General features: G+C 40.9%; 1 protein-coding gene across 2 annotated transcripts; it reads left to right on the plus strand.

Annotated features, from left to right (window-relative positions):
- Nucleotides 1-185: 185 nt before the first annotated feature.
- Nucleotides 186-15,276, plus strand: YTHDF1 (YTH N6-methyladenosine RNA binding protein 1). Of its 2 annotated transcripts, none has more exons than XM_041478418.1 (5): nt 186-581; nt 970-994; nt 2,470-2,549; nt 6,306-7,908; nt 13,772-15,276. In XM_041478418.1, exons 1-4 carry the CDS (start codon nt 555-557, stop codon nt 7,878-7,880), a joined length of 1,707 nt encoding a protein of 568 aa, XP_041334352.1. In that variant the 5' UTR covers nt 186-554; the 3' UTR covers nt 7,881-7,908; nt 13,772-15,276. The 2 variants fall into 2 exon arrangements, with proteins under 2 accessions (XP_041334352.1, XP_041334353.1); XM_041478419.1 differs by having other exon boundaries at nt 199-581; nt 6,306-7,832.
- The last annotated feature ends 4,863 nt before the right edge of the window (nt 15,277-20,139 follow it).

Consider the following 20,139-nt stretch of genomic DNA (forward strand, 5'->3'; position numbering starts at 1 on the left):
TCCCGCTCCCCAGGCCGGGCAGCCCGAGCGGGCCGCGGGGCGGAGCCGCGCCCGCCATGCGCCCCCTCGCTCCCCTCAGCCCCCTCAGCGCTCCCGCGCACGCGCGCGAGGCGCCACCGCCCCGCGCGCCTTTCCCCCGCTCCCCGCCCCGTGCGCTCCCGGCGCGCCCCGCGCGCGCTCGCCGCTGACGTCACCGCAGCCCGGCGCCCGCCGCCATTGGAGTCGGCGGCCGCCGCTGCCCCGCTCGCTGCGGCCCCAGGCCCGGCCCGCGGGCATGTGAGAGACCGGGCCGGCACCGGCACCGGCAGCGCCACGGCTCAGCCGCGCCACCGCCGCCTGCACCGCCGTCCCCTGAGCAGGCGCCCCGAGGAGGCGCCAGGCGGCCCCTTTCCCTCCCCCTCGGCCCCGGCCCCTTCCCCGCCCGGCCGCCGCCTGAGGGGAGAGGAGGCGCCGCCGCCGCCCCTCCGCCAGGCCCGGAGCTCCGCGCCGCGCCGAGCGGCCCTGCCTCGTCCCCCGGCGCTCTCTGCTGAACCACGGGGCCCTGTGCATGAATTATGTCTGCCACAAGCGTTGACCCTCAGGTGAGTGAGTGGCGAGGCGGCCCGAGGGCGGGGGGATTCCCGGGCCTGCGGCTGCAGGCCCCGCGAGGCTTTTCTTCTCCCCCTCGGCTGCTTTAGACCTCCATCGTTCTCCTTAACTTCCCCCGTGGGCACAGCACGTTCCCGCCTCCTCCCCGGAGCCGGGGCCATTTCTCAGGAAGGCCGGTGCTGAGTGATACGTGGAACACGCTGCTCTAACCCCGGTCCAAACAAACCTTGAGATGCTGCTGGCCATTTTTAGAAGTCTCTTCTCCGTCCTCAGAAGCTGTGGGGTTTGCAGTGCCTGTGACAATACAAGCGTTTTTATAAAATTAACTTTTTTATTTCCCTTTTCTTTTTTTTCCCGTAATCACGTGCTGTGGCTTCCCAGAGACCGAAAGGACAGGATAATAAAGGTGAGAAATCACGCTGTGATCTGGTCGTTTAAATTGTTACTGTAAGAGATCAATTACACAGGTACCTGTAGGTGAGCAGAAATGTATCACTGTTACTCTGCATGGAAAACATCTGGGAATGAGGGAATGTGTGCTTTGTTTCAAAAATAACATCGACTGCCATTCATCCGAGCTTGCCTGCATCCCACTTAATGCTGCTGGATTTGCAGTGGGAAGGACTCTGTGTTGGTATTAAATAATTCCCCTCGTTTAAGATGAAGCAGGTTGCTGTGTACAGTCACAAGGATATCCCTGTACAATATATGTATTTTTGCCTACTTTTGCACGCTCTGTGAATGCAGTTGTGTTGCCGCTCTGCTGTTGGCTGAGATATTTACTTAAGCCCATAAACTTAATTTTAGGAACTTAAAAGATGGTTAATTTCTGTTGAGATAATAGGCATTTCTATAACTCTTCTGCTTCAACTGAAATTAAACTTAGTAACAAGTCATCTAAAAAATATCTTCATTCTTACTATGATTGCTAACGAGTCTGTAACTCTTAAGACTTAGAAAGTAATAATATCCAACTCATAAATGCTTTTTAATACATCTTAACCTGCCTTGAAAATCCAGCTCCTTCTAGCTGAAGAAACACGTCTCCCTGTGTTTATAAACACTCTTTTACCTCTACTCCCCTTGATAAACTTTGCAGGAATATTCTGCAAAATTCCCAAACTTGTTTGCTAAACACTTTATTTGGTGTAGTATTATACTTAGTTCAGCTGTTGTATGAAATTGGTAAATACAGCAACTACCACACTCTGTATTTGACCTTTTTGTTTTTTCAAATTTAAAGCAAACAGGAAATTATTTGAAGGGACCTAATAGCTGGTTTGGGTTTGTATATCATTCAGTAATGGGTTTCAAATGCTTATCAGACATTCTTTTATGCTGAAGTAGGACTTTATGGCAGATATCTTTTTTTTTACAGATGAGAATGTTGAAACTTAAGTTTTCCTGAAAATATCAGGATGCCAAAGCTCTTAGCAGTCTTCATTTCATAATTAAATGTAACCTCACCTCATCTTATTTTAGCCAGCTTAAGCAGTGAATAGCACACGCTGGGAGAACTGTGAGTTTGTGTGTTCTAATTGTGGGCCAGAACAATAGATGTTGTTTCCCAATCTTTTTTCACAAAATTGTTCTCAATAATTATTTTTCGTTGGGAGTTAATTCACGTGAGTTGTTTACTCAGTCTCAGCTGTAGAATTTTTAATTACTAATTTTTTAAATTTATTCAGACTTTGTTTTATAAGCAGTAATATAAAGAGACAGTATCTGGGGGGGTGGGAGATGTCATCCCATAGTCTTTTTATGAGTCTTTCTGGTTTGCAGAAGAAATATGGCTTTTCCTAAAGTAGCACAGGGTGGAACATCACTCCTTCAATGCTGCTGCTGCTGTTATAATGTGCTGTAACCCTTTTTTTTTTGTAGTACAAAATGGTTCATTACATCAGAAGGACACAGTTCATGACAACGATTTTGAACCTTACCTTTCCGGGCAGTCAAATCAGGTTAGTGTATTTTTAACTTAGTTTTTTTTTTTTTTCCTTAGGCATGCTGTTGGCACTCCATTCATAGGATTGTGTGGAGGGAGCAAATGCCTTAAATAGAAATGGAAAAAGAAATGACAGCATATTGTGTTACTTGGTGATACAACCAGCATTTTTGTTCCCAAAGCTAATATTGCTCTGCATCTCCAGATGGTCACAAGTGAAAATGAAGTTGATGCTCCAAGGAGCTGGAGCTGATTCCTCCTCCCCTTGCAGGTTGTTGGTGTGGCTGGACTGAGCCTGATCTTACAGTTCTTTGATAGGCCAGTTGCTTGTGGGAGTCTAAGAATTCTGCTTTTGAGCTCTCCTGATTTCTATTATTTATATAATCACAGAAATCAATGTAGTTGAGATTTGGGTTGGATGCTCTCTAGGTACTTTGTAGAGTTGTCCCATTTTTTACACTTAAGCAAATGTTGTTGTTCTTTCATGTCCTCTGATAAATTTTAAGAATTAAAGATGTGTTACTTAAGAGTAAGGAACTGTAATGTAAACTCTCATTATAATGTACATTGAATCAACATCCATGACTAAAATACCATTATAATTGAAAGTATTCTCTGAAGTAATTTTTGACTTCACATTCAAATCTTTAAAGGGAGCAAAATGTATAGACACTGGAGAAAGAAAAAGTTTTCATTCACAAGCATGAAACCCCATTTCAGAGAGAAACATTTAGCAGAGGTAAATGATGGGATGGCTAAGTGTTACATTTTAAAAAGGGGATTTATAATTCAGCCTGAAGCTGTCAGATGCCCGTGTTAATATTGATGACATCACTGAGCTTGCTTGCAGCATAGACATGTTCTCCAGACTTAAAATAATTTAATGGGAGGCACTCCTTCTCTTGGAGTTAATGTGCTGTGGAAGGTAGAAAAGCCTTTGTGGGGAAAAAAGGAAGCAAAATCTTAATTTTTAATGCAGAATTAATTATAAAAGAAATTGAGGTTTTCACCTCCCTCTGGTTTTTTTTTTTTTTTTAATTGTGCTTCATCACATTTGTATGTGATTTTTAATGACTTAAAACTAAACTTGAAATATACTGAATGTTCACATAGAAAAAATAGACCCATCTATCACAGTTTTATTGTGGGAAATTTGTGTTTGCTGTCAACAAGCCAAATTATTAGGATTAAATAGAAAAATTGCTATGGCTGTTAGAATTTCCATAATTATAATAAAAGTTTTCTTTATGAAAGTGTAGCTCCATTGACCAATTTATTTATGCTGCAGTGAAAAATTGGCATGGCACAAGAAACAATTGTGTAGGTCCTCTTACAATTTTAAGTGGAAAGTGACAGTAGCATTAATTAGGACTGTGAGATTTTGTACTGAAGACAATCATGTTGCTGAACAAAGCCTTATTATCCAGTTATCCAGTCAGATTTATTCAGCCCTTGAAAATTACTGTAAAGTACAGAGGACTTAAAAAAAAGATTTGAAGCCAACTGGATATTTAAAATAAACTTAAGAAATTAAAGCTCTAGCTGACACAATAATATATTTAACATCACAAGTCAAATGTAGGTGAGTAATATTGTGTTAAAAGTACTTTTAAGAGCAGAGGAAACTGAGTCAAGTAGGCTCTTCATATACAGGTTTACAGTCAGCAAGAAAAGCATCTTCCTGTAAAGTCAGTGAGAACCAAGAGATTATTCCTGTGGAGCAGGGAATCACCAGCACGGAGCATATTTTGGGGGATAACAGAACGGTTGAGTTGGTTTTGTTTGGGGATTTTTAATAAAAAAGATACAGAAGGGTGCAGAAAGGTCAAGGATAAGTTTATTCAAATAAACCTTCTGCTGTTGAAGTGAACAGCTTCTGTCAGGGTTTCTTTTACACGCTGGCATAAAGCCAGTCAGAATAGGTTGAATGTTTGGTAAGGATGGCTGCTGCAACTTTCCTTGAATCTTGTTAGAATCCTTGTAGAGACTTTACAGGCTGTGTTAAGAAATGACAGCTGCAGGTATTGTTCAAAATCCTTTAGCCTAAATATTTCTGAGACAAAACACTTGCTTTTCTCTAGGCTTACTCTTTTTGGTCTTAAATTCTAAACTTGAAGAATTTCTGAGCATAAGTATCTCCAAGAACTGCTTATATCTCCTCCCTTTCATCTGCACTTGTTTTAATTTTTTTTCTTCAATTAACACTTTAAAATATAACACTCAGCAGTGTCAAAGTCTTTCAGAAAAATGGATTTTTATGCTAAATATTGATTACTTTAGCTTGGGAGGCTCAGAAACTCTGTGTTTTAGAGGATCATCTCACAGGAAGGTGCTTTCTGTACCTCTTGTTAGTGATAGAATTTGTGTGTAAATAAAGGCAGCTTGAACAGTGGCAGAGATCATTTCTTTTGAATCAATAACATTGAATTTAGGCTGTTGCAATCTCTGAAGTGTTTGCAGTACTGTATGGAAGTCTTGGAGCCATATTGTGGTATAATTCTGTGTATGAAACATAAGGCTATTGAATTACTCTGGCTTTGGGGTGTCATGGAAAAGAGGTCATTGAAAAATGAGCAGTAAAAATGATTCTGTATCAATTGGATATTAGGCTTATCTTCAGCAAGGACCTAATTTTGCAGATAGATTTTTCTTTTCAAGTTTGAAATCTAGCAGTTTGAAAGAAGAGTTCCTCTTCTTAAAATAGTCTTTATGAGTAAGGAAAGGCGAGCTACTGTTTGACTCATTAACAGGAGATGTTGACCTTCCCACCCCCTCTCTGGTAATTATGGTTGGAGTGTCACTTTGGAAGGTCTCCAATATATGTGCTTCAAGTTGATTTGAAGAGGAATAAAACCCACTTTAGAACATCCTGGCTTTGTTCTTTTGCATTGCTGAATGTAAGAATCATATGGAATACTTCAAAAATCAGGTGCCAACCAAGTGTTAGTGAGAGGAAAAGCTTCTCAGCATGGTCTAAGACTTAACAGTTGAAGGGGAGGAAATTTCAGAGGAGGTCTGTTTGTTTATAAGTTTTTGGTCTCTTATTTCATGAGTAGGAGCGATGTCCTGTTTGGAAGGACAGTCAGGAACACTCCTGCACACTTGTAACTTTACTACTGAGGGAGGAAAACACTCATGCAGCAGGCTGGAAAGGGTCCTTCTCCAACATTTGGGATGGCCTGTGTCATGTGCCATCTGGGCATGCATTTGTCTCTGGTGCACCAGGCCCTGTAATGTCAGTTTGTATCTCTTGCCTGTGGCGAACTTTGCACGTGTGTCAGAAGTAGCCTGTGTATGTTCTGCTGCTTGAGGTGTGGGGTTTTTGTTGGAGACTGTTGGTCCCTCAAAACAACTTCATAATGAGGATTGTAACAGTATGTTATATGTATTGTCATATTAAGGTGATTTAGTCTAAAGCTTCTTCCATGTAGCAGTCTAGAAATGCTAAATATCCTTAGTTCTGTGAGCTACAAAATATAGTGAGAGATGTTCCTTGCCGTAATTTGGGGTGTTGGCTACTAAATAACCTTAGTAGTGTGAGATTACATGGTTTCAACATCTCAAGTACTACCCTCAATGTGAGCCCCTAGTCCTGGGGTATTATAAATGCCCAGATACTTCATGTTAGCCCTGAATCCTTCTTGGAATGTGAACTAAGATCTGTCATTAGAAATTACATTACTTTGTCTCTAATGTTCTTTTCTGTTTGGTGTTGTGGCTATTTATAAATGAAGGGTTTATTTATCTGGTGACTGTTTTTTCTCTTTAACAGAACAGTAGCTATCCATCAATGACTGATCCTTATCTGTCCAGTTATTATCCACCATCTATTGGGTTCCCCTATTCTCTCAGTGAAGCACCATGGTCTACAGGAGGAGATCCTCCTATCCCTTATCTCACCACCTATGGACAGCTCAGTAATGGGGATCATCATTTTATGCACGATGCCGTTTTTGGACAGCCTGGGGGTCTGGGAAATAATATCTATCAACACCGCTTTAACTTTTTCCCTGAAAATCCTGCCTTCTCAGCTTGGGGAACAAGCGGATCCCAAGGACAGCAGACACAAAGCTCAGCATATGGGAGCAGTTACAGCTACCCCCCCAGTTCTCTGGGGGGTACCATTGTGGATGGACAAACAGGATTTCATAATGATACATTAAATAAAGCTCCTGGAATGAACAGCATTGAACAGGGAATGGTTGGACTTAAGATTGGTGGAGATGTTACAACTTCTGCAGTGAAAACAGTAGGTTCTGTTGTTAACAGTGCCGGGATGACAGGCGCCCTCTCTGGGAATGGTGGATCTAATGTAAACTTGCCAGTATCTAAACCAACCTCTTGGGCTGCTATTGCCAGCAAGCCTGCAAAACCACAGCCTAAAATGAAAACAAAAACTGGACCTGTAATTGGAGGAGCGTTGCCTCCTCCCCCTATAAAGCATAATATGGACATAGGTACTTGGGACAATAAGGGTCCTGTGGCAAAAGTTCCTGCCCCCCAACAGATACCTTCTCCTCAGTCTGTTCCACAGCCACAGCAACCAATTGTTCAGCCTGTTCCAGCTCAGCCTCCTCCATTGACTCAGCCACAGTATCAGACCCCTCAGCAGCCACCCCAAAACCGCTGGGTCGCTCCTCGCAACAGAAATGCAGCTTTTGGCCAAAGTGGAGGAACTGGGAATGACACCAACTCAGCTGGCAGCACCCAGCCCAACCCTGTTCCAAGCGGTGAGTCCCATCCTGTCCTTGAAAAACTGAAAGCTGCTCACAGCTATAACCCTAAAGATTTCGAATGGAACCTTAAAAATGGACGTGTGTTCATAATAAAGAGCTATTCCGAGGATGATATTCATCGTTCCATTAAATATTCTATTTGGTGTAGTACGGAACACGGCAACAAACGCCTGGACAGTGCTTTTCGCTCCATGAACAGCAAGGGCCCGGTGTACTTGCTGTTCAGTGTCAATGGCAGTGGACACTTTTGTGGAGTAGCAGAGATGAAATCACCTGTGGACTATGGCACCAGTGCAGGTGTCTGGTCTCAGGACAAGTGGAAGGGGAAATTTGATGTCAAGTGGATCTTTGTGAAGGATGTGCCCAACAACCAACTGAGACACATCAGGCTGGAGAACAATGACAACAAACCCGTTACAAACTCCCGTGATACACAGGAGGTGCCCTTAGAAAAAGCAAAACAAGTGCTTAAAATTATTGCTACTTACAAGCACACGACCTCCATCTTTGATGACTTTTCTCATTATGAAAAGCGCCAGGAAGAGGAGGAGGTGGTGCGGAAGGTAAACTTATTAAAAAATTTATTTTATACACAGATATGGGGAAAATGAAATGTGAAGGCTGCTATGGTGGAAAAATGTAAGTAGGAATTCAAAATGTTTTTGATACATCTCAACTTGATGGTTTCTTGTGTGTTTAACAACACAAATCTGATGCATATTTCTTTGTGAAAGTTTCACAAGTCAATGAGTTTCAAAGCAGAAAGCTAAGCAGTAATGCGGGTAAAGGACTTTATGTCCAGTTTATTGGAGTTTGATTTATTTTTTTATCTTAAAATGGTTAATAGAAAATAGTTTCTGTTTCAGAATTGGGTTCTGCCAGTGATTGTCATTTAAGTTTTTTGCCTTAAATACGAGGTGTTTAAACACTGTTTGACTGGAACTGGGCTATCTAAATTGATACCTGTACTGGTACTTGAAATTTGTACATCACCTTTAAGAATAAGAAACCTGATTTTGTTTATTCAGTTCATCTCTCTGGAAAAGAAAGAGTTGCATAATATTGCTGGAATAGTGCTAGAAAGAGTGCATTTATGCTGCTGAAGTCACATGTATTATTTGGATAAATAAAGGTTTTCAGTTCCCAGGTTTAATCTGTCTACTAATTTTTGAAGTTTTGAGTGAAGATGTAGTGAGAGAAGTCTGGGCAGTAACTGGGAGAGTGTAGTAAAACTTTCCATACACTTTCATGGCTCTAAGTCTGTCACAAGGGATCTCTGTCCCTCTCCATCCCACTACCTCAGTTTCAAGAATGCCTTTCTCTAATTAGGCAGTCTAGAAGTAATGACCTAACAAAGTAATAGGTGTCAGGATGTGTAGTTGCTGCTGAAGCAACACTTAAATTTGCTTGGTGTTGATAGTGTTTCCTAGACCTTTTTTGTATAGCATTGCAAATACAGCATTTGTTTGACAGGCTGGTTTAGTTTAGGGTAGCTCACACTTGTTTTAAGATGCTTTTAAAGCAAAGATTTAATGCATGTTCCTGTAGCTTAAATTCTAAAATTGCCATTTCAAAAGTTTTTATTGCCATTTTAAAGTGTAGATAAAATTACTTTAAACTGTCTTCATAGATTCTACCCTTAAATTATGTGAGAAAAGGAGTTCAGTGTTTTTAAAACTTTGTGGCTGAACTTTTCCTGGCCATGATAGATGTGCATAGCTGACCTCAGCACAGCAGGGAAGGACAGCTTAAAATTGCAAGTTTTTCTTGTGTACTTCCTGTGGGGTTCCACAAGGTAAAACCTAAAGGGCTTTACTTGAACACTTCATTCCTTCAGTAGATAATTAACAGTTCAATATTTAATGTGGCCTGTATCTTGGAGAGGTGTTGCCTTTTGCAGGAGAGAGTCCTGACAAAGTGAGGCAGCCTGGGTTCCTCTGCCCAGTGTTTGTGGTGTAGCGGGGTGTGATTGGTTTGGGTTTTTAATTCTGTCTCCCTGTGCTCCGCTGCCAGGGCTGGAGGGGAGAGTTGTGGGTGTTTAAGAAGTGAGACCACAGGGAAAGTGATAACAGATCTACTCCTGCACAGGTAACTCCCTGGCCTCAGCAAAATCCCAGTGGTGGCACAAACAGCAGAATTCCTGTGCTTTGTAGGATCTCAGAGGGCTGGTGTTTGACTATTGAGCTGATCCCATTTTGGGTTGATTTAATAAACACAACTAATTCCCCCTATCTGCAAAAATATTCTTACCTAGGTCACTGCTTTATTTATAACAGGATCAGTTTTTCAAAATAATGCATTTTCCTTCCTCATTTAAAACAGAGGCTTTAGTTTGTATTGCACATTCAGAAAATAAACTATGAAGTCTAATTTAATATTTCTTAGAATCCTCTCAATAGCTTAGGAAATGGGACACCAAAGTACACCCAGGAAGGTAATAGTGCTAGAGAGCTAAAGCAGAGCAGCAGTGAAGGAATGAAAAATAAGATGCTGCTTGTCAGGTTGCACTCTATAAAACTTGATTGGAAAGTCTCTGTTTTTTCTCCTTCATTGATAAAATGAATTTTAGAAGTCCAGCTGACTACTAGAAGAGTTTGGTTTTTTACAGGATATGCACACACCTAAAGTTCTTATTGTTAAGAAATTTGTGCTGTTGAAGTTCAAACCTTCCTGTTAACAAAGTTAATCTTCCTATGACAGTAATTTTTGAAGAATTTTATTGCCAGTTAAAGTGTCTCGCAACCTAATTGACATTTTCAGATAGTTGTTGGTATATGTGCCATCTTAATTGGTTTTCATATTGCTGGGTTTAACTCATTGTACTCTTGTTTAGCTGTATAATCATTGAAATTTTGTGCTTCTATTTCACTGCTGTTGTGATTACAAAGGGACACAGTTCTTAAAAAGCTGTACAAGGAGAGCTTAAATGATACAATTTCATTTATACACAAATATTTAGTAGAGAATAATAATGTAACCTGTGCAGGGCAAGCCACTGGCATTTCAGCTCTTTAGATGGTTCCAGTTTGTTGCTAACCAGCATTTCCATGGCTGCTGTGTGCAGAGCCAGCTCCAGCTTGTGCTGCTGAGTTTAACTGATGTAGGAGCCCCAGTGTCAGTGCCAGATCATCCAGGGAGGCTTTGACAGGTACAATGCTGGATGAAATGCTTCCAAGTGCCAAAGATTGATCACTTTGCAGCATTGCTGAAAGAAGGTATCCCTCCAGAACTGAGAGATGCTGGGATATAAGTCCAGCTTTTGATTTGCCACACTGAAATACTTAACCCAGTCTGGTGACCCAGAACCTGGGAGGGGAGTAATAGAAAGGTATTGGGGTCTGGAATGAAATAGCAAAACAGTGAGTGGCATGAATTTTCACCTGACCCTCACAGCCTTTTTCAGTCAGTTCCAGAGCTGCTACAGTGCCCACAAAGAGCTACTTATGTCATCAAGGCTCATGCTCAGAAAACTGTAAAAAAGTTGTGATGTGTGAGAGAGCTTCTTTAAAAAAAAAAAAAAAGTGTAATGTGGCATTAGTTATCAACATTTCCTAAAAGCATGCCATCAGAGCCTTAACAAAGTTGTCTTCCAAAGTTCAAAAGCTTGTGAAGACAAAACTTGTTGCAGATCTTGGTACTTCACAGGTGCAGCAGCTCGTGCTCTGAGATCTGCACCACAGCAGATGGTCCCAGTTGCTGTACTGGGCTGCTGTGCTGTCACCTCTGATCCAGGCAAGGCACTCAGCTCTACACCTTGGTGTTGTGTTGGCATTGCTGCACAGTCTCAGAAAGCTCCTGAATCACCAAGATTACCAGTTCTGCTTTAGGTGATTAAATACCGAAAAGTGTTGGCTGGTGTGTGTTGCTACTTGGAAGTACTCATTTTCTCCTAGCACTGGCTGGTGCCTTTCAGTGATGAGCTTTCTGTGAACACAGTCACAGAATTTAAAACGATGGAATACTGTCCTTCCTCCAAAGCTCTAGTTAAAAAACATATTTTAAGATTAATACTGTGTTCCTGAGATAAAGAAAACATTTCTATTTTTGTGTCTGAAGATGAATGCTTTGATCTGACTTTAACCAAGTTTAGTAGGAAAGTTGAAGCTACTTTAGCCTGAGGTGAAGAGAAAAGAAGTTTGACAGGGATGAGTGTCTCCAAGGTGGAAATCTCTGCGAATTTTGTGGAAACCTATTTTCCCTGTGTCTGAAGACCATACAGATTAGTGTCCTGAAGGAGAAGTGTGCAGCTGGAGCTCTCCTGTGAGATATCAAGAGTATTCCACTGGAGAAGAGAAGCTGAAGGCTCCGGATCTTCAGAACCAAAATGAGCACAGCTTTGTTAGCTGCTTACAAAACTGTTTGTGCTTGCTTGCAGTAGTGCTAAATAGCAGTAAGGAAGAGAATTTGAGAGTTAGAGCTTCTAAAAAGCAGCCATGCTCGAGAGCACGAAGAATTGTTACATCAGTTTGTGTGGTTTCAGACATTTGTAAAGAGGAAGACTCAGATTAGCCCCCAAGAGAGAAAGCAAAAAGCAAGGTAGGAGGAACTGCTTGGGAACTTCCTCAGTAAAGAGCACTTTTTACTGAATTAGAATCTGAGCTGAGTTTCTGAATGCCATGAGCACTTCAGGTGGAGGTCTCAGGTGCTAGCCTGCCTCTTTTTATGAGGGGCTAGTCCATGAGAATGGAAAGCTTCCATTTCTAAAGAAAGTGGAATTAGGGAGGTCAGTGGATTACTACACAGAAAACTAAAAAGAAGTTAAATAAGTTACATGAGATGGTAATGGGAAAGAGTGGGCTCATGAACGTGGTAAGGCTGTAAAAGGGATGTGCCACCTTGGAAATGGAAGTTGGAAATAGGATGAAACAATTACTCTTTTTGGAAGCCTGAAAATGGAGTTGATGTGATTCAGTTCTAGATACTTTGTAACCACCTTTTGTTTGAAATGTCAGGCAGACGTAAGCTCTTTTTATTAAGAACAACATGTAATGTTCTGACACTCTGCCATTAGGAAATGGCTTTTGCTGATAATTCATCATAGTTGAGAGTTAAAAGACAGGAGGAGTAGATTTTTATAATAAATTCTACCCCTTTACACGGCTTGTTTTGTTGATTTGGTAGAACAACTTTGCTATCTCTTACTTCTGTCTTAAATTATATATTAATAATTCATTCTGGACTTTGTTGGCTTAATTTTATTATGAAAATCAAAATATATTGATTTCTGCCTGGAGGCAGAAATCAATATATTCAGTTTTTAAAAATCTCTTCTGATTTTTATGCTGTGACTAGCTGAAGCAGCACATTCTGTTACATTTACAGTGGTTGGTGTATTAGCAAGTAAGCTTTACATCACAACAGAAACAATTCTGAGATGAAGTTTATACGGAATGAGTCCACCAAACAAAATATGAAGGTGTGAGTTCAGGAGTTGGCTGGTGGTGGTGCTGAGGCTAATTCGCAATTTCCTTTGGAGTAGGATTTGGTGCCATATTGATGTGTTTAAGTACAGAATTGAGTCTTTCCATGCCAGTTCTGCACTGTAAGCAGCAAAGATGGGAAGGCTGAGCCTTTTCTGTTCAGTGTGCAGTGCTGCCCTGGCTGGAGGGTGCACAGGACTAAGGCACAGCAGCCTGGTTCTGTCCTGCTGTCCTTGCACGTTCTGCACTTGTGGGGCTCCTGGAACCCTGAGTGAAGAAGTTCTTCTGGGCACTGCTCAGGTGTCTCTGGAGCTCTGTGCTGCTGGAGAGCACAGGGTCTCTGACATGGAGCTCACCTGCAGGCAGCCCCCAGCTCTGACCCTTCGGTGACCTTTACTGCCTTCAGTATTTGTGGTTAGCAGAAACTTGGGGAAAAGGCTCAAAGACCCTCCCAGCAGCACTTGGGGACACCCTTGGGTTGGTCAGTCCAGCTGTGCTGGATTTTATCAGGCTGTGTAGAAGCACAAAACTTACCTGCTACCTGATACTGTTTCTATCTCTTACCCCCAAGTATTTCCCAGTGCTTCCCAGAATAGTTGAACCAATAGGAAGAATTAGGGACAGAATTTCTCGACAGCTCAAATCCTGCTTTTACTGAATGTGACTAAACTCCAAAGTCATTTGAGTGCTTCAAAATTAGACCAGTTCTATGGGGTTCACTAATCTGGCATCTGCTTTCTGCTCATGTATTGGTTGTGCTACTACTGCAGTAGCTAAAATAATCCAGAAAGTAGAATATTGCAGATCCTGGTTCTCCTTAGGAGTGTTGATATTTCATACCTTTCTCTCTCTGTGACCTTGGTTTGAAGTGACTGCAGGTATTCATCCAGATGTTCCACCTGAGACTGCACTTAACATTATATTATCAAGTCCTTGGGTTTGTTGGGTATGAACAGGATATGTATAAAATGTAGCAGCATTGTTTTAAGTGTGTAATTATCTGGGGTCACATTAGTTCTGTTAAACTACTAAAAACTCTGCTTGTTCCTTTGACTAAAATCTTAACTTTTTTCTCTTTGCAGGAACGTCAGAATCGAAACAAACAATAAGAATAAACATAAACAGTTTGATATATATACTAGAACTGATATTAGATTCGACTATGAGAAACAAAATTAAGTCTAACTGGTGCTGTATCCTGGCATCAGGACAAACTAAAGCTTTCAGTTCCAATATATCTTCTCGTGCAGGGGAAATTAAGTTGTTGCATCTTTAAGTACATTGTAGTTTATTTTTGCCCAAGTGGATCTGCATTAATTTGTATCTTTTTTCTATGTAAAATTCTGTAGAAATCATTAATAAAGGTGTGTCTGTTTTTATTTTTTTAAGTTGGTAAACAGTTATATTAACCTAATGTGGACCTATACATGAGCATACTAAAGTGTCAGTGCTTCCCAAAGACTTTATTTTGGCACGAATTATGTTCCTAGCCAGATATAGAGATTATGGAGAATACATGACAAATCTTCCTTTATCCTCCTCCCAATCCCTTTTTCTTCATGGCAGAGGTAAGGAACCATGCATTGATTTTTTTTTCGTCATAAAAAAAAAAAAACTCCTGAGATACTGCACTTCAGAATTTTAAAATGAAAAAACCCCTAAATTTCTGATCACTTTGTGCAGCTGCTCTGCCTCTTTATTTACCTGTACAATTACTCTTTTAAAACTGCTGATGCGTCATGTTGGTTTTTTCTGTCTAGTAGAAAATCAAATTGTCAGTGGAATTGTTTCTCTGGAAAATATTTCCCTTTCACATTCTGTTAACCAGTGCTTCAGTGTGCATCTGTTATTCCATATCCTGCCGAGGGTGAGCAAGACGCTTTCTCTCAGCCATAATTCTGCTTTACGGTTTTTGTAGCTTAATTAAATAATAATGTGATGCTATCGACATTGCAGGGGTTTTAAACAATGTGTTTAAACCTGTTTCAGCTTTCAGGTGTTATTAGTTAATTGCAGATCATTTTTAATCCTTCCCTTCATTACTCTCTCCCAACCCCCCCAAATCCTAATGCCATTTAAAGTTTTTATACCAATAATGCTGAGCTTTAACGTAGGAACTAATAGTACGGATAATATGATGGATTATTCCTCAGATGTTTAAAATTGACAGTGTGTTTGTCTAATTTTTTTTTTTTCTGTTGGATGAGTAAAAAAACCTGTTTTAAGAAATTGAATTTGCTGTCATGTTTTTGTGGAGTGAGGGGACCGTCGGAGAACCTGTCACCAACTGGAGTTCCAGTTAAGCATGGAAATGGTGCTCATGTCCGCTGCTCTAGCACACTGAATCTGCACGTGTTTATTGTAGAGGATCTTTTACTATATTAGAAAGCAAGTATCTTCTGAATACTATTTACTCCAAAAGGACCTCCAATTTAAATAAAGTTTAATCTGTATCATTTAGACTTGTATTTAGAACGTATAACTCTGTCTCTGGACTGTTACTGCCTGTAAGGAGTAATGGACAGCATCAGATTAACTTTTTCCTCTAGGAGAATACAAGCCTTAATAAACAATACATATTTAGCAAGCTTGATGTCATTTTCATTTTTTCCCTACATTCAGTTGTCTTCCTCTGTTCCAATCACACTTTATGCTGATTCCTCAATTAACTCTAACTTGAGAGGTGGTTTGATTGAGTAACTCAGATGTTTGCTCTCAGCACACCTGAATGGTTTCACAGGACTCTACAGAGCACATTTAAGCAGCTTTGACTGTTCCCATTCCTCAGAGGACCTGCATCCATGTGCAGTGGCTGTCACTCGTGCTTCCCTTTCCCCTGGTACGGTGGAGAAGCTGAGGAGAGGACTGGAAGTTGTGCTGTATCCTTGAGGAGGCAGCAGCACAGCCTGGGGTCACCAGGGTGAGAAGAACTTCCCAAATCCAGTAATGCTCTGACCAGTTTTGTTCCCAGCACTTGGCCGTGTTTCCCAGCTCTTCCCTGCAGTAATTTAAGATGGTATCTTTGTTTAACTGACTTACTAAAGCAATTGTGCATTTTATAAAGGTGGTGCTATCCAATAAAAGCACCTGCTGTTAGTTTCAGTTGTTACATCAGAAAACTTCCACTGGTGATTCTAGAGCCAGAAAGAACTGCTGCATCTGGACCCTCAGGAGAAAAGATAGTTACACAACTTCAGTACTTTTTTTTCAGATCTAAACACTCTGCTGTGATATACCAATAGACTTCAGGTAAATGTTTTCTAAAAAAAAAAAAAAAATAATTGTAATTGGGAGCCTTCAGCTGAAACTGGTTTGACATTATAGTGATGATATGTTTCAGCTGTCTGGCTTTGTGGGCAACAGAAAACAGCTTCAGTAAGAAGAGGTTTGTTACTGACACTGCAGCGTTGTACAGCCCTATCAGAGAGGTGGGAGAAGATTTCACAGTGGGTAAAATAATCCTGTTCATCACAAGCACGTTGGGTGCTCAGATAACTGCAGTGCTGGCTGCTGGTCCTGATTTTCAATCTCCTGCCACTGCAATTCCAAGGGATGAGTCACTTTTTGTGTTTCACAGAGTTCACATTTCACTGTGAGGGGGAAGAGACATTCTTCCAGTGTCTCTTGAAGAATAACTTCATGTCACAAGTCTTGCTTAGTCTTTATTTAGTCCAAGTAATAGTTCTAAAGGAATGTTCCTGTGTGCTTTTGGAATTGGTGCTTAAACTCACTCCTTAAATGAGTTGCTTTGCTTGATGTTTCTGGAGTTTGGGTGTGACAGTAACTGCTGCCTTTCACTTTTAAGCCAAATGGAGCTGGTAGCACCAAATGCTGATTAAAAAGTTAAATTATGTCTCTGGTTCAATTACTGGTTGGTGATGGCAGCACCAACTGCACTGCTCTGAAGCTGTGAATATGCATCATGAGGGGAAAAAGCCTATTTGTTTGCAGGTAGTCACACCAAAAGTAATAGTACTGAATAATTAAATCTATGGAGATTATGTTTGTCACTGGGAGTGGCTTGAGCTTGTGGAGAAAACGATGAAGTTAAACCTACACTGAGATGTGAGGGCAGAAATTCAAGATTACTTCTCTTCCATAACACATCGTACTCATAAGGCCAGAGTGATTTTTTTTTTATTTTTATTTTTTTTTTATTTCTCATTTGTGGGAGATGGAAATAGAGGATGTAAACTTTAAAATTCTACTTTTTTATCCTTTCATGGTTTACACTGCTGTTAATGTTCAAAGATGTGTTTCTTCACAAAATACTTGATATTTCTTCGAAGAACTTAAAGGTATTTATGAAGTTGCTCAAAAGGTATTAGTGAGATCTCAGTGAAGAAGAGAGCAGTATTTCTTTCTAAGCATTAGACTGACCACAGAGCACTACAGAGCATGGGTGTTTTGCTTTTCCTCTTTAAAACTGAGGGATTTTATTTGGCCAGAGAATATGGAAATTCCAATAAATGTGGCCATAAAAAACCCTTATAGGCAGACATAGTGCAAAACTATCAAAAGAAAACTGATGTAATGTTACTGTCCTTTTCTGGTTTCTGCACCTCTTGAGAAAAGAGGCTGAGAGGAGTAAGGGAAATTTAGTTAAAATAGCAGATAAATGCAAAACGAAGCACAAACATCTGATGGAGGGAAGTGTGTTTTGATGTAATGCTCCTTTTCCTGGTCTCTCAGCTACTTTGAATTCTTTATGTTGAACAATCTGTTTCCCTTGGAAAAAGCTCTGGCTCTTGCTGACAACAGTGCTCAGCATCTGCTCATTTCAGGAGAAAGCTGTTCACTATTTTTGGGAAAATGCAGGTTTTTAATTGGAATTTGTGATCCTGCCCAAGAACAGAGCAAGTGTAGCTGGGGCTGTGATCACTGCCTTGGCTGTAGCCTGCCCTGTCCACAGCTCCTTTGAGAAGGAACAGCTCTTGTTCAGCCTATTTTTAGAATTAAGAGAGTTGACTCAGAATGTTGAAATGACTTAATTGGGATGTGACTTGGCAAAGGGAGATTTTGGATTTCACAAGAAACATGGTTCTGTTCCTTAGCTGACATCATTCCCACAGAGCATCTTCCCAGTTCACATCTCTTGGTGCTTTGACCTAACGTGAGGGTGAAGGGAAATGTCTTGGGTATGCACATTATCAATTTCACAGCTTTCCTGTCTTCAGAAAGCTTGTGTTGATTTAAAAAAGCTCTCAAATTGCCTGTTGCAGATGCAGAGCTGCTTTGCACGTGCAGTGTGGGATGTTTCTCATTTCCCTGTCAGAGCATGAGCAGGGCAGGGCTTTAGCAATTCCAAGAACAGCTTTTGTTCCCTGGTACAATATGGGATTAGTTTTCTTGTTTTATGTAGGACCATCATTTCAGGGCACCCTTGTAATCCCTTGGGAAATGCTACACACAAGAGTGCTGGCTTTACTTGTGTCTCCTCGTTTTGTTTCCTGTGGCATCCCTGATCTCCCTTTTGTTCACGTTCTGAGGTGAGTTTCTGCCAGCACAAGCAGGACCTTGGAGATGTGCCTTCTTCAACGTGCAGGACTTCATGGAACCGGCATCATCACTGTCTTTTACTGAATATCCTTCAACTTGGAGAGTGTAGGAGGTTTTATGCCATCTGTCTGTTTATAAGTTATTCAAATTATTTTTACCTGGGATGTTACCATGACAACAGACAGACAGTAAAGTCTTCACCAAATGCATTTCTAATGTCCAACTGCTGCTAAATCAGTAGGATCTGGTGTTTTGCTCTGGTTTCAATAATGAAGACAGTGGGAAAGAGGTGTAAATACTTGTTTTACCAAATATACATTCTCCAGGTATTTTTAGATTATTAATGAAATGCCTTGGGCAGTAATACATATTGCAAACAACATCCTTAAATATTTTTCCCCCCTCACCATCTGGAAGTGAGAATAGGAAGAAAATAATTTCTATCAGTAAAGAACACATTGATTTATACAGAGATTATTAGGGAGCTTTTTTCATTGTTTATATCTACTTTGATTTCTGTGCTTTGCTCTGTGGGCCTGCAAATTGTAACTTGAGCAATTTGATGAGAGATAACATTTCAGTCTCTATTTAGCTCAGCATCTCCCTGGAAGTTGTGTTCTGCAAACCCTCCTGAGATAGAAACCACTGATGGAGTAGGAACTGTTCCTGCTGCTGCTGCTCTCTTGTGACAACACATTTCAGCTGAAAGCTCTTGAGGGCAGAGAAATGGAATATTCAGGTTCTTGCAGCTGAAGGCACTTTGCTGAAATAGTATTTAGTCAGTTCTGATAAAACTTTGGGGAGCTGGGAGTCATTAGGCTCAGAAGTAGCAAATCAGATAATTGTCTACACCTGGAGGGAGAGTCACTTTTTAATTCAAGACTGCACATTCCCTGCAGTGGGCCCAGATTTAACAAGTTTGGAGTTAAACTTACTGGTGGAGAGTGGCTTCTTCTTCATCCCCTTTGTGGATAATCAGCCCATTCAGGAAATAATGGATTTTGGAAGGTCTGGGGATTTGTGGAGTCTGTTCAGCTTTCTTAGACTGTTGGTGTGTATGAAAATCCTTTTCTAATATAAATCTGTTTCATACAAATTTGTAAAATATCAACAGTATACATTTATCTAAGTATAAATAGTCTGATTTGTTGGGGGGAGACCTCTTCAGAGGTCTGCAAAAAGCTCCTGCTTGTAACATCAAAAACTGTCAGCAGAGGCTTTTGGCCACTTGTAAAAAAGCTGATTACCCACAGCCCTTGAAAACACCTTGATGAAAAGACAAGGTGCTTTGATGTTTTGGCCTGTATTCCATAAATACATCAGTGACATTTGTTACCTGGCATGAAAATTCACATTTGTTAAGTGCAACTATCTGTAAAGTTTCTAGACCTCTGTTCCAATCTTTAACTCGTGCTAAGCCCCTCTGAAAGGTGCCCTGAGATACACAAAAGCTGAGATTCTTCCCAGCTCTGCTGCTCGGGACTGGGGTAGGACTGAGAACAAAACTGTGCCACTGCTGAGGAGTTTTGAACCATTTGTTTAAAGAGTGCAGGTTTAATCCTTGAAGAAGTATTTTGTACTTCCCCACAGGCAGAGCAGAGAGCAGGGGTAGGAGCCAAAAAGGCTGAGCACGGAGGCTCTGGAGGTGTCAGGAAGGAGCAGTTACTGGTAAGGACCCCTTTTCTGGGACAGTATTAGATTCTGAGGTATCAAAGCAGGTTTTGTTTCTTAAGCCACTGGCAAATTTTTGAGATTTTTCCCATATTTTATCTACTTCAGTCCTCACTGTCACTTTGAGATCTCCCTTTGAATCAAAATACTCAATTGTGGTGTGTTGAAATTGAGCTGTTGGCAGCAGTTGGATGGTCAGACACTTAATCACACCAAATTCTGTTCTTTATACGTAGTACCTGCCTAACCGAGCTAGCTTATTTCACAGTGTTCAGGTAGC

Source organism: Pyrgilauda ruficollis, unplaced genomic scaffold (assembly GCF_017590135.1).
Source record: "Pyrgilauda ruficollis isolate IOZ18807 unplaced genomic scaffold, ASM1759013v1 scaffold45, whole genome shotgun sequence".
In the NCBI taxonomy this organism is placed as follows: Eukaryota; Metazoa; Chordata; class Aves; order Passeriformes; family Passeridae; genus Pyrgilauda; species Pyrgilauda ruficollis.